The following is a 16,290-nucleotide window of genomic DNA, read 5'->3' as shown; positions in this document are numbered from 1 at the left end:
GTTTAGTATGCCATCCAAAATTTGAAAAAAATGTCATAGTTTAGTATGTCGTTCAAATTTTGACAAAAATGTCATACTATAGTATGTCGTCCAAATTTTTGAAAAAATGTCATACTATAATATGTCTTCCAAATTTTAAACAAAAAAGTCATAGTTTAGTATGTCATCGAAAATTTGACAAAAAAGTCATAGTTTAGTATGTCGTCCAAAAAGTCACCAAAAATGTCATAGTTTAGTATGTAGTCCAAAGAGTCACCAAAAATGTCATAGTTTAGTATGTCGTCCAAAAAGTCACCAAAATGTCATAGTATAGTATGCCGTCCAAAATTTGAAAAAAATGTCATAGTTTAGTATGTCGTTCAAATTTTGACGAAAATGTCATACTATGGTATGTCGTCCAAATTTTTGAAAAAATGTCATACTATAATATGTCTTCCAAATTTTAAACAAAAGAGTCATAGTTTAGTATGTCATCGAAAATTTGACAAAAAAGTCATAGTTTAGTATGTCATCCAAAATTTGACAAAAATGTCATAGTTTAGTATGTCATCGAAAATTCGACAAAAATGTCATAGTTTAGTATGTCGTCCAAAAAGTCACCAAAAATGTCATAGTTTAGTATGTCGTCCAAAAAGTCACCAAAAATGTCATAGTTTAGTATGTCGTCCAAAAAGTCACCAAAATGTCATAGTATAGTATGCCATCCAAAATTTGAAAAAATGTCATAGTTTAGTATGTCGTTCAAATTTTGACAAAAAATGTCATAGTTTAGTATGTCGTCCAAATTTTGACAAAAAATGTCATAGTTTAGTATGTCGTCCAAATTTTGACAAAAAATGTCATAGTTTAGTATGTCGTCCAATTTTTTGAAAAAATGTCACACTATAATATGTGTTCCAAATTTTAAACAAAAAAGTCATAGTTTAGTATGTCATCGAAAATTTGACAAAAAAGTCATAGTTTAGTATGTCATCGAAAATTCGACAAAAATGTCATAGTTTAGTATGTCGTCCAAAAAGTCACCAAAAATGTCATAGTTTAGTATGTTGTCCAAAAAGTCACCAAAAATGTCATAGTTTAGTATGTCGTCCAAAAAGTCACCAAAAATGTCATAGTTTAGTATGTCGTCCAAAATTTGAAAAAAATGTCATAGTTTAGTATGTCGTTCAAATTTTAACAAAAAATGTCATAGTTTAGTATGTCGTCCAAATTTTTGAAAAAAATGTCACACTATAATATGTCTTCCAAATTTTAAAAAAAAAAGTCATAGTTTAGTATGTCATCGAAAATTTGACAAAAAAGTCATAGTTTAGTATGTCGTCCAAAAAGTCACCAAAAATGTCATAGTTTAGTATGTCGTCCAAAAAGTCACCAAAGTGTCATAGTATAGTATGCCGTCCAAAATTTGAAAAAAATGTCATAGTTTAGTATGTCGTTCAAATTTTGACAAAAAAGTCATACTATAGTATGTCGTCCAAAAAGTCACAAAAATTTCATAGTTTAGTATGCCGTCCAAAAGTTGAAAAAAATGTCATAGTTTAGTATGTCGTCCAAATTTTTGAAAAAATGTCATACTATAATATGTCTTCCAAATTTTAAACAAAAAAGTCATAGTTTAGTATGTCGTCCAAAAAGTCACCAAAATGTCATAGTATAGTATGCCGTCCAAAATTTGACAAAAATGTCATACTATAGTATGTCGTCCAAATTTTTTGAAAAAATGTCATACTATAATATGTCTTCCAAATTTTAAACAAAAAAGTCTGTCATCGGTATGTCATCGAAAATTTGACAAAAAAGTCATAGTTTAGTATGTCATCGAAAATACGACAAAAATGTCATAGTTTAGTACAGTATGTCGTCCAAAAAGTCACCAAAAATGTCATAGTATAGTATGCCGTCCAAAAGTTGAAAAAAATGTCATAGTTTAGTATGTCGTTCAAAATTTGACAAAAAAGTCATACTATAGTTTATCGTCCAAAAAGTCACAAAAAAGTCATAGTTTAGTATGTCGTCCAAAATTTGACAAAAATGTCGTAGTTTAGTATGTCGTCCAAAATTTGACACAAAAAAAAGTCATAAAAAAGTCATAGTTTAGTATGTCGTCCAAAATTTGACAACAATTTCGTAGTTTAGTATGTCGTCCAAAATTTGACAAAAATGTCATACTATAGTATATCGTCCAAAATTTGACAAAAATGTCATAGTTTGGCATGTCGTCCAAAATTTGACAAAAATGTCATACTTAGACAATTTGTTTGACAACATACTAAACAATGACATTTTTGTCTAAAATAATAATAGACATAATCCTGCAATCATCTGTTCACAAGTATAACCAGGCCGGTAGGACTGTTGAGTCTAAATTATGACACAATAATTGCTTTTAATAAACCAATTTAAATACTTGGTAAAAGTATAATTAGGCTGATTATGATTATAAATGATAAACGTGGGGTTCATGTCACATGTTCTAACTTATCGCTGACACTGTGTCATTTGAGGCTTCTTCATATTAACTAAAACAAATATCTACAACCTACAACCTTTGTTGTTATAATGAAGATACATTTTGACATGAATAATATATCATGAATAAGATATATAAATTAATATTTGTTGTGGGTAGTTTTGTGTGTATATACAGAGAGAACATTGTAATTGACTTTTTTTGTCCAGAGAACATCAAATCAAATACTTCTACCATTATGTTTGAAGTTATTTTTCCCAGTGTACATGATTCTGAATGTCAAGTTACAAACGATACACACTTACGTCCCACAGAGGAAATGAGGGAGGCTATAAATATGAATATTGTCCCGCTTTCTATTGTCCTTCCTCCCCTGCAGAACAACCTTAATTAAGTTTGTGACCTCGTCAGACACAGACCTCAGCGGTCGCCCCATGCAATCATGAGGTATCATCGTTCTCACAGGTTCTTAGATTAGCAACTGTTGCGTCTACTTTTGTTCCTTTGTCACAGGAAAGACTTGCAAGGCTTCTGCAACAGAATACCAGTGACACATGAGAACTTCTCCACGGCTAAACACAGATCCTCTGCAGTGCCAAGGTGCATTAAGAAGATTATTGAGAAGACCAAAACAATGTCTGCACTCCAGTAATTGATACACCATGTCAGAACAATGTTTATACAAGGTTTAGAAAAAATATGATGCATTGTAAGTGTCCTTATTTATTTGTAAATTTTTAGGCTAGTGTGCTATTTATGCATGTTAGTGAGCACCTAGTTAATAGTGAATATGTGTTCCCTAATCTAAAGTGTTACCGAGTTTCCTATTTTTTTCACTAACTATATAAACACACCTGAGCAAAAAGTACTCAAAATGTTCAAAATTGGATGGAATTTGTGAAATTTGGAAAAAAGTCACAGTTCAAACAGAAAAATATTGGCGAAAATTAGGAAGTAAGTATGATGGAATAAAGATTGAAAACTTCTTTTTAGTGTGCACTTTTTACCTCGATGAAAAAATACACACTCTGCCACTAAAATCCCTAAAGATGATAAAATAAAGTAGAAAAAGAAAAAGAGCAGACTCGTAAAGGGGAACAGTGACATTCAGATGCTTTTGTCCCCACTAAAGCATTATGTGTATTTGTGTGTGTGTGTGTTTGGCTCCTCCAGTGGACACGGCACAAGCAACTCACCAACTCACCCTAACCCTAACCCATTTTTAAACACTAAGTGATCATACAAACTTGGCAAGGTGGTTAGCAACATATTTTTATTACATATTTTTCATCACTTTAAAATAAAATTAAATAATTTCAGTGAACAAAGAAGAAAACACCACCTCTTATTCATATTTAATCTGGTGATCATATCACACAGGAGCTTTTTTATCATTCACAGAACCTTGAGACATCTCCCATTTAAACTCTCCCCATTGTCTAAAACCTGCTGCTGTAAATTAAAGCGATGTAAAGAGTAAAAGTGACAGGATGTTGAGCTGTGATGAACAGCCAGCCTTTTGATCTGTGGCAGAAGATGCCAGAGGTTCCAATCAGGGGCAAAAATACTCAAGCAAAATACCAGAAAACGACATGACCAAATTCAGAAAGTGTATGCTGATCTCTCTCTCTATATAAGAAGGAAGGCTGGATTCCCCTCCTCCAAGGACTGACAGGCGACCAGTCAAGGTGAGAGAGAGTCTTTTATTAGCAGGAGGAAAGCCAACAGCTTAAGGAACAATGAAGAACATGAACACTCACTGCCAGACACCACAAAGCGAATACAGACCTGCACTCACTTTGAGCCAGGACTTCATTGAATAACATTTTCCTGACTTACAGATATGAATTTAAACTATTTGTTTCCTCTCCAGAAGCCTCATTAAACCATCTACCCATCTGTTCTTCTAAGGGGAGGGAAGAAGGTATGTTGTCTCTTTAATCACTCTTTCATTTAGTCGAATGGCATTTTAATCAGTAGTTTGTTTTGCACTGTAAATGTGATACCCCTAATAAATGATATGTTAAAATCCTTTCTTTAGCCAGCATTTCTTATTTCTGGAAATTAAACACAAGTTATTTAGTTTTCAAAAGGTAACTGCTGGCTTAATCAAGGGTTTTGACAAGTAGTCAACATTCATGTTTTTAAGTTTCAAAGTTAAAATGGAGGAAATGGAAGTGATGGTGATGCCAGTAGTGAAGCTGGCATCTCCACCTATTAAGAAAATCTGACTATAAAACTGTAATGACACTAAAGTGTGGTGCTGAGAACATAGTCCATATGAATTTAACTTAACATTTAATTGAAACTATCTTTTTTCTAATTACCAGTTAAATAATCTGTAAATGTATGCTTGATTGACAAGATATGGCGAATTTAAACAGCCAATTGAACAGCGTTAATACTCAGCTTTGAGACAGTATGTTTTGTCCGTTGAGTTTAGGGTAGCAGATGAACATTTGTTTCTAAGTTTAACCACCTTGAAAATGTTACGGCTGTTAAACCTTCATCTTGTGCAAAAAACAATGTGATAAAGGTTACATAGTTGTAATGTAGTGTGAATGTTGTTTGTGTACTTTTCTAATTCATTTTAGAAATCAATATTATTTATGTTAATGTGAATTAAAATAGATTTTAATATAATTCATATATTGTATACATTCTTGAAGTATAACATTCATCGCTACATTAACAGAACTATCTTCCTAAGTGGGAAATCCTCACTCGTGGAGATGCTAAGCAGTGATGAAACAAGGTCTTTCTGCCCCTCTCTTACAGTAAGCAGTCACCATGAGCACCGACGCCGAAATGGAGTGCTTTGGCCCGGCTGCCGCTTACCTGCGGAAGACCGAAAGGGAGCGAATCGAAGCTCAGAACACTCCGTTTGACGCCAAAACAGCGTACTTTGTGACTGAGCCCAGCGAGATGTACCTCAAGGGAAAACTCATCAAGAGAGAGGGCGGCAAAGCGACTGTGGATACTCTCTGTGGAAAGGTCAGAGTGATGATCTGGATGTGCTGAGTGCTCAACTGGATGCTTGTAAAATAACATATATTATATATGAATAAAAACATAATGAGGAATTGTAACCACCTCAGTCACTCACTATCATGTCTCTGTAATGTTTCTGTTCTAGACCATCACTGTCAAAGACACTGAAATCTTCCCCATGAACCCTCCAAAGTTCGATAAGATTGAGGACATGGCCATGATGACCCACCTCAGTGAACCGTCTGTGTTGTATAACCTCAAAGAGCGTTATGCAGCATGGATGATCTATGTGAGTTTCAGCCTCTCGGCATACAAGCAAATGACGATGACAGACAGACAGACAGATAGACAGACAGACAGACGTGCGTCAGTAGTAGTAATCCTTTCTTTCTCCTTAGACCTACTCGGGTCTGTTCTGCGTCACTGTGAACCCCTACAAGTGGCTCCCGGTGTACGATGCAAAGGTTGTCTCTGGATACAGAGGGAAGAAGAGGATTGAGGCTCCACCCCACATCTTCTCCATCTCAGATAATGCCTATCAGTCCATGCTCACTGGTGCGTAACAGGCTCTACTAAAGCCTTGCATTGCTTAAAAAACCAGGATAAAAAAAGTATTTTAACTTAAAGTTATAACATTACTGGAAATAATAGGAAAACATGTTTTTTTCATTTGTTTCAGACCGTGAAAATCAGTCCATTCTTATCACGTAAGTCTTTACAAAGGATCCCTCTAAATTAGTGGAAGCCTAATATTAGATGGTCTTGATGATAATATACTTTTTTTTCTTATTATTATCCTCCAAGTGGAGAATCCGGTGCTGGAAAGACAGTCAATACCAAACGTGTCATCCAGTACTTTGCAACAATTGCAGTGGCTGGAGGGAAAAAAGCGGAGCATGTTGCGGGAAAAATGCAGGTATAGTATCTACTCCTTTCACTTTCAAAAAGGGAGGAACAATATGACCCTAGAAAATCAGGTATCAATCATGATTATTGTTTTTTGTAATTGTTTGAATGAAGGGGTCGCTGGAAGATCAAATCATTGCAGCCAACCCCTTGCTGGAGGCTTATGGTAATGCCAAAACTCTCAGGAATGACAACTCATCCCGCTTTGTAAGTTTTTATACACCTCAGTCTTTTTACACAACCTTCAATAAGATATTGACCTACATTGATGTTTTCTTTTGAATAGGGTAAATTCATTAGGATCCATTTTGCATCGTCTGGGAAGCTGGCATCAGCGGACATCGAAACATGTGAGGCTCGAAAATGACACAGCACATAAACAGTTCTTCTTGTGCATTTCTGTTCTTGGAGTACAACTTACTGTTGTCCACCTGTGTGTGTGGAACAGATCTGCTGGAGAAGTCTCGAGTGACGTTCCAGCTGTCTGCAGAGAGGAGCTACCACATCTTCTATCAGCTCGCAACAGGCCACAAACCTGAGCTCATTGGTGCGATCATTAGCAAATAATGAGACCATTATTTCCTGGAGCAAGTGATAGTGTCTGTATTCTGCTGTGTTTACAAGTTTTTTTTCCTCCTGTTTCTTCAGAGGCTTTGCTGATCTCCACAAATCCATACGATTTTCCCATGATCAGTCAGGGTGAAATCACAGTGAAGAGCATCAATGACATTGAGGAATTCATGGCCACTGATGTAAGGACAAATGTTTGCAATTTTTGAGGAACTAAATGGTTAGGGAAAGAATATAAACTCTCCTAAATACAGTAGTTTTTTTTTAAATTTACTTAAAAGAATAGTTGAAATAGTTGTTTCAATCTTGAGTAAGTTGCATAGCAACGACTGTTTTTACTCCCAATAACAACATACACTTTTCTTTCAAACCTTTTTTAATTCAGATTGCCATTGACATCCTGGGCTTCACTTTAGAAGAGAAGGCATACATTTACAAGCTGACCGGAGCTGTGATGCACCACGGGAACATGAAATTCAAGCAGAAGCAGCGTGAAGAGCAGGCTGAGCCTGATGGCACTGAGGGTACGACGTCCACACACCATGAGATTTAATGTCACAGGTTTTCCGACGAGTGAATCAGGAGTGACGCCGATGAAGTCAAGCTGGTATTATGTGTTTTTAAAGATGAAAACTTGTGTTCTTTATTTAGTGGCAGATAAAATCGCCTACCTCATGGGTCTGAACTCTGCTGATTTGCTCAAAGCGCTATGCTACCCCAGAGTGAAGGTCGGGAACGAGTTTGTGACCAAAGGCCAAACTGTCCCTCAGGTAAGAGGACATGAAGAGGAGCCAAATTAATTCATTTTCATCATTAATTCAGTTCTAATGTTCTCACTTGTTAAATCAGGTCAACAATTCCGTCATGGCTCTCTGCAAGTCTGTCTATGAGAAAATGTTCTTGTGGATGGTCGTCAGAATCAATGAGATGTTGGACACCAGGCAGCCCAGAAGCCAGTTCATTGGTGTCCTGGATATCGCTGGGTTTGAAATCTTTGATGTAAGTTTGGTTGATGGAACATATTCTTACAGATAGTCATACGATAATGTTTGCACAAGGTTTGCATTTGGATATCTTACCACATCGAAGCTAAGGGTATAAACAATGTTAGTGAAAGCACTTACCAGTATTTTATGCATCTTAATTTCTTTAGTTCAACAGCTTGGAGCAGCTGTGCATCAACTTCACCAATGAAAAGCTGCAACAGTTTTTCAACCACCACATGTTTGTCCTGGAGCAAGAAGAGTACAAGAAAGAGGGAATTGAATGGGAGTTCATTGACTTTGGTATGGACTTGGCAGCCTGCATTGAGCTTATTGAGAAGGTGAGCCACATGCTGCTGTATTTTCACAAATACAGAATAATTGGTTTGAAGAATTTGTTTTAATTCATAATTTCCTCTGAATAGCCAATGGGCATCTTCTCCATCCTGGAAGAAGAGTGCATGTTCCCTAAGGCAGATGACACGACCTTCAAGAACAAACTGTACGACCAGCATCTTGGTAAAAGTGCCCCCTTCCAGAAACCTAAACCTGCCAAAGGCAAAGCTGAGGCCCACTTCTCTCTGGTGCACTATGCTGGCACTGTTGATTACAACATTTTTGGCTGGCTGGACAAGAACAAGGATCCTCTGAATGACTCAGTGGTTCAGCTCTACCAGAAGTCTTCAGTCAAACTGCTGGCTTACCTCTATGCATCACATGCCTCAGGAGAAGGTATGAACATTAAAAGGCATTACAATTGTGGTTGTGCAATTGCTGTTCAATTTAAGTAGCTCTATGTAATTTTTTGTTTCACTGACAGCTGATGGCAGTGCCAAGAAAGCTGGTAAGAAGAAGGGTGGTTCCTTCCAGACTGTGTCTGCTTTGTTCAGGGTAAGTTATGAGGTTATGAAAAAAACAATATTTGATGCTTCCTTGCAATTCTGTCTTAATGAATACATGGTGCAATAATTTCCAAATGTCCTTTGAATTCTTCAGGAGAATTTGGGCAAGCTGATGACCAATCTGAGGAGTACACATCCTCATTTTGTGCGCTGCCTCATTCCTAATGAATCAAAGACTCCAGGTACTTCACACAGAGTCAATTAATGTATTATGTGTTTTGATTGTTGTGTATTTCACTGCATCACCACCTTCTAACAAATGGTTGGGTCCAACTATATATCACAGGTCTTATGGAGAACTTCCTGGTCATCCACCAGCTCAGGTGCAATGGTGTGCTAGAGGGAATCAGGATCTGCAGGAAAGGTTTCCCCAGCAGAATCCTCTATGGTGACTTTAAGCAGAGGTAAACACTAATGATCAATGAGTCAATTCAAATCAAATCAAATCATTTGATAAGCATTGACAGTCCTACAATGAAATATTTGTTCTTTCCAATTAGATACAAAGTATTGAATGCTAGCGTCATCCCAGAGGGGCAGTTCATTGACAACAAGAAGGCATCAGAGAAATTGCTGGGATCCATCAATGTGGACCACACTCAGTATAAGTTTGGTCACACCAAGGTAAACACTTTTCTGGACTGGAAAAAGCCATTTGCACTTACGTTTAAGATCAGTTATCATCAACTGATCAACCTCTACTATACTATAGAAATAATTACTGTACCTTTCAGGTGTTCTTTAAAGCTGGGCTGCTGGGAACTCTGGAGGAGATGAGAGACGAGAAACTGGCTGAGCTGGTCACAATGACTCAGGCTCTTTGCAGAGGTTTCCTGATGAGGAGTGAGTTTGTCAAGATGATGGAAAGAAGGTAATGTACCTACCTGTTATAAACATTGCTTGATTCCTGTTATTTTTATCCCTTTTTATCTAATTTTTACTTTGTTTTCCATAGGGAGGCCATTTATTCTATTCAGTACAACATCCGCTCATTCATGAATGTCAAAACCTGGCCATGGATGAAGCTGTACTTCAAGATTAAGCCTCTTCTGAAGAGTGCAGAGACTGAGAAAGAGATGGCCCAAATGAAGGTGACCTTCGAAAAGACCAAAGAGGACCTAACAAAGGCTCTGGCCAAGAAGAAAGAACTGGAGGAGAAGATGGTTTCTCTCCTGCAGGAAAAGAATGACCTCTTATTGCAAGTGCAGTCGGTAAGCTGGGTCACTACGATCCATATGAATTTCTCAATACCCTTGTAAGACTTATTCAAATCTTCTAAATCTGCTTTCTTTCATTTCTAGGAAGGTGAAAACCTTTCTGATGCTGAGGAAAGGTGCGAGGGGCTCATTAAAGCGAAAATCCAGCTCGAGGCCAAATGCAAAGAGACAGCTGAGAGACTGGAAGATGAGGAGGAAATGAATGCTGAGTTGACTGCAAAGAAGAGGAAGCTGGAGGACGAATGCTCTGAATTGAAGAAAGACATCGATGACTTGGAGCTCACACTGGCCAAGGTGGAAAAGGAGAAACATGCCACAGAGAACAAGGTGACAAGACATTTCCGACTTATTTTTAATGATGTTTCGATAAACAAGACACCCTTTTGTTGATTCATAGCTCATGTAAACCTTTACAGGTCAAAAACCTCACAGAGGAAATGGCTTCTCAAGATGAGACCATTGCCAAGTTGAGCAAAGAGAAGAAAGCCCTCCAAGAGGCCCATCAGCAAACCTTAGATGATCTCCAGGCAGAAGAAGACAAAGTCAACACTCTGTCAAAGGCCAGAGTGAAGCTGGAGCAGCAAGTGGATGATGTATGAAATCCACCAATGGAAGCAAATGCTAAACAAAGTCATATCTTTATTTTGATAATATAAAATGTCTATTTCCTTGACAGCTTGAGGGTTCCCTGGAGCAAGAAAAGAAGCTTCGTATGGATCTTGAGCGAGCAAAAAGAAAGCTGGAAGGAGATCTGAAACTGGCTCAGGAATCCATAATGGATCTGGAAAACGACAAGCAGCAATCTGAGGAGAAAATTAAGAAGTACAGACAAAATTTCACTGATCTACTTTTAATATTTTATCAAAGGTTCTACCAACAAACACAACTTTAATTTGCAAATGTTTATTTTACGCCCTGCAGGAAGGACTTTGAGATTAGCCAGCTCCTGGGTAAGATCGAGGATGAGCAGTCTCTTGGAATCCAGCTACAGAAAAAGATAAAGGAACTTCAGGCTCGCATTGAAGAGCTGGAGGAGGAGATTGAGGCTGAGAGAGCTGCTCGGGCCAAGGTGGAGAAGCAGAGGTCGGATCTCTCCAGGGAACTCGAGGAGATTAGCGAGAGGCTTGAAGAAGCTGGAGGAGCCACTTCAGCTCAGATCGAGATGAACAAGAAGCGCGAGGCTGAGTTTCAGAAGCTGCGTCGTGATCTTGAAGAGTCCACCCTGCAGCATGAGGCTACCGCTGCCGCTCTGCGCAAGAAACAGGCCGACAGTGTGGCAGAGCTCGGGGAACAGATCGATAACCTTCAGAGAGTCAAACAGAAGCTGGAGAAGGAGAAGAGTGAATTCAAGATGGAGATTGATGACCTTTCAAGCAATATGGAGTCTGTCGCCAAATTAAAGGTGAGAGTCCTACACTTTCTACAAAGATGAAAAGACAATAATGGTCAGCCGTTTAACTTGCTCTAATATTTTTTTCTCTTTTTAGGGAAACCTTGAAAAGATGTGCAGGACATTAGAGGATCAACTCAGTGAGCTTAAATCTAAGAATGATGAGAACGTCCGTCAGCTAAATGACTTGAGCATACATAAAGCAAGGCTTCAGACTGAAAATGGTATGAATCTCAATTCATTTCAGTAAAAAACAAAACAAAACAACATTAGCATCCTTATATTTAGCCATTTAGTGACACCAGCTTCGACTGATAGCAAATATGGAAATAATAAGTGAGGTTCTTCATAAAACTTAACTGCATGCAGAAGAGACCTCAATCAGACATCGGACTGAAAGCCCATAACTCGCAGTACTCATTATATCTAGTAGCATTTTAGTAGGATATTATTTTGATATGTGATGTTGTTTTGGTCTGGTGTCATCAATTTGGTATTTTCTGTCTTTGATCAGGTGAAATTGTCCGTCAGCTGGAGGAGAAAGAAGCTTTGGTTACTCAGCTGACAAGAGGCAAACAGGCGTATACCCAGCAGATTGAAGAGCTAAAGAGGCACATAGAGGAGGAAGTTAAGGTAGCACTCTACGAACACAGACAGGTAAAAGGTTCACCTGATGATTAGTAAGAGATATTCATCAGGTTCTACTTTGAATTGTAGGCCAAGAACGCCCTGGCTCATGCAGTTCAGTCATCCCGCCATGACTGCGACCTGCTCAGAGAGCAGTATGAGGAGGAGCAGGAGGCCAAGGCTGAGCTGCAGCGAGCGCTGTCCAAAGCCAATAGTGAAGTGGGTCAGTGGAGGACCAAATACGAGACTGATGCCATCCAACGCACTGAGGAGCTGGAGGAGGCCAAGTAATGGACAGCTCTGACATCACAGTGGCTCCACATGCATTGATCATGTAACTCATCATAAAATCTTCCATGTTCAAACAGGAAAAAACTTGCCATGCGTCTTCAAGATGCAGAGGAAGCCATTGAGGCGATGAATGCAAAATGTGCCTCCCTGGAAAAGACCAAACAGAGACTTCAAGGTGAAGTGGAGGACCTGATGATTGACGTGGAGAGAGCTAATTCTCTGGCTGCTAACCTGGACAAAAAGCAAAGAAACTTTGACAAGGTTTATTTCATGTAACTCTTTGGTTTTTGCTCATAACTTGAAGTGACATAAAACACTCACATCTTATTTATTTTATATACTTCCAGGTTCTTGCAGAGTGGAAGCAGAAGTATGAGGAGAGCCAGTCAGAGCTGGAGGGATCTCAGAAGGAGTCTCGGTCAATGAGCACTGAGCTGTTCAAAATGAAGAACTCATATGAAGAAGCTCTGGATCACTTGGAGACCCTGAAGAGGGAGAACAAGAACCTGCAACGTAAGACCATTCATTCTGTCTGCCTCAAAAGAAATGCCCTTCAAACATCTGTGATGTTTCTGAAATGTTTACTTTGTTCACCAAACAGAGGAGATCTCAGATCTGAGTGAACAGCTTGGTGAAACAGGCAAGACTATTCATGAGCTTGAGAAAGGAAAGAAGACAGTGGAGAGTGAGAAGTCGGAGATCCAGACTGCTCTTGAAGAGGCAGAGGTAAAAACTGAATCATCATTTCTGTCTTTATACTTCAGAGTTACTGTGGCAGTAGAAGTACCATTTACAACACAATCAACATGGAAACAGAGGAGATGTAAAAACAAGTGATATGTACAATTTGAAAGCAATATGACATGTAGATAAAACTATTAAAAAAAACAACTATGTTCTTCTTCACTGTGACTCAGTTTCTGTAATTTAAATGAAGGAGCTGTTCTGTGCTCCAGTCAGTAAAAGGTTACACTTGTTCACAGGCCACTCTGGAGCACGAGGAGTCCAAGATTCTGCGTGCTCAGCTTGAGCTCACCCAACTCAAGAGTGAAATTGACAGGAAAATTGCAGAGAAGGATGAGGAGATTGAGCAGATCAAGAGGAACAGCCAGAGGGTGATCGAGACCATGCAGAGCAGCCTGGATTCTGAGATCAGGAGCAGGAATGACGCCATGAGAATCAAGAAGAAGATGGAGGGAGACCTCAATGAGATGGAGATTCAGCTGAGCCACGCCAACCGCCAGGCTTCTGAGGCCCAGAAACAGCTGAGGAACGTGCAAGGACAGCTGAAGGTATGGTGCAGTGTCAGAGAAAACGGCAAGTACAGTTTACTTCATTTGGACTGCTTTACAAAGTTGTTATTTATGGTTAATTCAGGACGCTCAGCTGCACCTTGATGAAGCCATTAGAAGTCAGGAAGACATGAAGGAGCAGGTGGCCATGGTGGAGCGCAGGAACAACCTGATGCTGGCTGAGATCGAGGAGCTGAGAGCTGCACTGGAGCAGACGGAGAGAGGCCGCAAAGTGGCTGAACAGGAGCTGGTTGATGCCAGTGAGCGTGTGGGACTACTGCACTCTCAGGTAATCTTTACCCTTACCCTTACTAACAAACAATCATTTTAGGCAAAATCCCATTCCCATTTCCTTCTATCACTTAACCCTACCTTTGACTTAGATGAAGGCATAGTGAGTCCTGATTCTTGTTTTGTACAGATTTGTACCACATTAAGTGACTCATGTCATTAAGTTTACATTGGATAGCTAAACTGCTAAATACTAAACTGCTCAACTAGTTTTACCAAGCACTAAAGATGTCTCGCTGCAGAAAAATACGTAATAATTGCCCTCAAAAGCTTTTTTTCCCCTTCTTTTTTTGTGAAAACATGTTGTGTCTGCTTCCATGAGGATCTATCACATTCTTAAAGGGGTGTCCCATTTTGTTGGACCATTAACCATTACCTCTTACCTCTTAAACCTCAAAAAAAAAAATGAATTGGGACTGGGCCTTAAACTTTGCTCTCCCTCATTGTTGAACTCACAGAATTTGATGTTGTTACTTTTTGTCTAATAGAACACGAGCCTTATCAACACCAAGAAGAAGTTGGAGACTGATCTGGTCCAGATCCAAGGAGAAGTAGAAGATGCTGTCCAGGAAGCAAGAAACGCTGAAGAAAAGGCCAAGAAGGCCATCACTGATGTGAGACAGAATATTAAAGATATAGTTTCTCTTTAAGTCTGGTATTGGAGTGACACCTGCGCTCATGGCTGCTGTTGTGTTTCAGGCTGCCATGATGGCAGAGGAACTGAAAAAGGAGCAGGACACCAGTGCTCATTTGGAGAGGATGAAGAAGAACCTGGAGGTGACAGTGAAGGACCTGCAGCACCGCCTTGACGAGGCTGAGAATCTGGCCTTGAAGGGCGGCAAGAAGCAGCTCCAAAAACTGGAATCTAGGGTAAAGATGATGGTTTTTTTTCTCTTTTGCGTCTTTTAAGTTGAGGTTTATTTTTTCTTTAATAACAGCTAGTTCATATTTAGGTGCGTGAGCTCGAGGGTGAAGTTGATTCTGAGCAGAGACGAGGAGCAGAGGCTGTCAAAGGTGTTAGGAAATACGAGAGAAGAGTGAAGGAGCTCACCTATCAGGTATGTCCTTTTTAATTGGTCAGTACTATCCACTTTGTAGGGCTGTATGCCTATAAATATGTTATAATAACAATATAATGTCACTGCAGACTGAGGAGGACAAGAAGAACATCAGCAGACTCCAGGATCTGGTGGACAAGCTGCAGCTCAAAGTGAAAGCCTACAAGAGACAGTCTGAGGAAGCTGTAAGTCAGATTTCATTTATTCCTCGCATCACCACATATAAAGCTGAATGCAGCACACTATTGTCTTTTGAGTTTTTTTTGTGATTTTTGAAAATTGCGCTGATGTTTCTCACAGGAGGAGCAGGCCAACAGTCACCTGGGCAGGTACAGGAAGGTTCAGCATGAGCTGGAGGAGGCTCAGGAGCGCGCCGACATCGCCGAGTCTCAGGTCAACAAGCTGAGGGCAAAGAGTCGGGAAATTGGAAAAGTGAGTAAGACATTTCACTCAAGAAACGAGCTGTCATTAATACAACCTTCTTAAACTTTGACTGTACATTTATTGGAAGCATTGTTCATGTTGCATGACAAGAACTGTGTTCCCGTCTTCAAATCATTCATTATCTTTTTCTTTTCTTTTTTTCAGGGAAAGGATGCTGAAGAATAATCTGTACATCTTTGTGAGATTAGTGAGAATCATAAAATATGATGTTTCATTGAAATGCTCTCACAAAATATGTAGATGTACATTCAATAAATAAATATATATATATATGAATAAACAGTGTGTTTAAATGTTTCAAAAACCAACAAAAACACAGGAAACGAGAAACTGGTTTATGAAACAATATAAAAAAAAAGGAATTGTACAAACAATTCAAATCTTTCTTATATTATGGTATGGTAATATTGTAATTGTTTTAAAAAGATGGTACTTTGGGCTCCAGCTGACATTGTATATGTATGTAGTCCAAAGGGCACATCACACCAACAGTGATGTGAGTACAGTTTAAGTGTCACCCACTATTATTCTCTTGAGTTTTGAGTTCTTGTTTTCTCTCATGTTTCTCAGCAGTTATTGTTGAGGTTTTTTTTTTCATATTTGCTGCTGCCTATCTTGGCCAGGACTCCCTTGAAAAAGGTTCTTAATCGCAATGGGATATTGCTGGTTGAATAAAGGTTAAACTAAAAATGTTTTGACAAAAACACATTATAAATCTGGTAGGTAAGGAAGAGACAGCAAAGATGCCACCGTGTAAAACATCCTCTTTGGAATATTTACAGTTTAGGGAACAGTTTTTGTCTCTTTACACACATTTTCACAACCACCTGCAATGATAGATTTATTTTTTTTTCTCTC

At 38.8% G+C, this 16,290-nt stretch overlaps 1 protein-coding gene across 1 annotated transcript; it reads left to right on the top strand.

Annotated features, from left to right (window-relative positions):
• Positions 1–4,239: 4,239 nt before the first annotated feature.
• On the top strand, positions 4,240–15,703 carry LOC131460340 (myosin heavy chain, fast skeletal muscle-like). The gene is made up of 39 exons (XM_058630725.1): positions 4,240–4,394; positions 5,249–5,464; positions 5,607–5,750; positions 5,860–6,016; positions 6,141–6,168; positions 6,266–6,377; positions 6,482–6,574; positions 6,654–6,717; positions 6,816–6,914; positions 7,016–7,119; positions 7,323–7,461; positions 7,589–7,707; positions 7,787–7,936; positions 8,091–8,261; positions 8,346–8,652; positions 8,741–8,811; positions 8,917–9,004; positions 9,109–9,226; positions 9,323–9,446; positions 9,557–9,693; positions 9,778–10,033; positions 10,124–10,366; positions 10,456–10,632; positions 10,716–10,861; positions 10,961–11,441; positions 11,527–11,653; positions 11,944–12,062; positions 12,147–12,343; positions 12,425–12,608; positions 12,695–12,860; positions 12,949–13,073; positions 13,331–13,639; positions 13,725–13,928; positions 14,419–14,544; positions 14,630–14,800; positions 14,884–14,988; positions 15,078–15,173; positions 15,289–15,420; positions 15,577–15,703. The coding sequence occupies exons 2-39, from the start codon at positions 5,261–5,263 to the stop codon at positions 15,595–15,597; spliced, it is 5,814 nt and encodes a 1,937-aa protein (XP_058486708.1). The 5' UTR covers positions 4,240–4,394; positions 5,249–5,260; the 3' UTR covers positions 15,598–15,703.
• The last annotated feature ends 587 nt before the right edge of the window (positions 15,704–16,290 follow it).

Source organism: Solea solea, chromosome 6 (genome assembly GCF_958295425.1).
Source record: "Solea solea chromosome 6, fSolSol10.1, whole genome shotgun sequence".
Classification (NCBI taxonomy): domain Eukaryota; kingdom Metazoa; phylum Chordata; class Actinopteri; order Pleuronectiformes; family Soleidae; genus Solea; species Solea solea.
This window is presented reverse-complemented; position numbering and strand designations above follow the sequence as displayed.

What these genes read in the sequence shown, in the direction of transcription:
- LOC131460340 (XM_058630725.1), top strand. Translation starts at nt 5,261, where the DNA reads ATGAGCACCGACGCCGAAATGGAGTGCTTTGGCCCGGCTGCCGCTTAC. An exon ending in AGGAATTCATGGCCACTGAT is followed by an intron (nt 7,120 to 7,322) that starts GTAAGGACAAAT and finishes TTTTTAATTCAG; the next exon opens with ATTGCCATTGACATCCTGGG. An exon ending in CCAAGAAGGCCATCACTGAT is followed by an intron (nt 14,545 to 14,629) that starts GTGAGACAGAAT and finishes GTTGTGTTTCAG; the next exon opens with GCTGCCATGATGGCAGAGGA.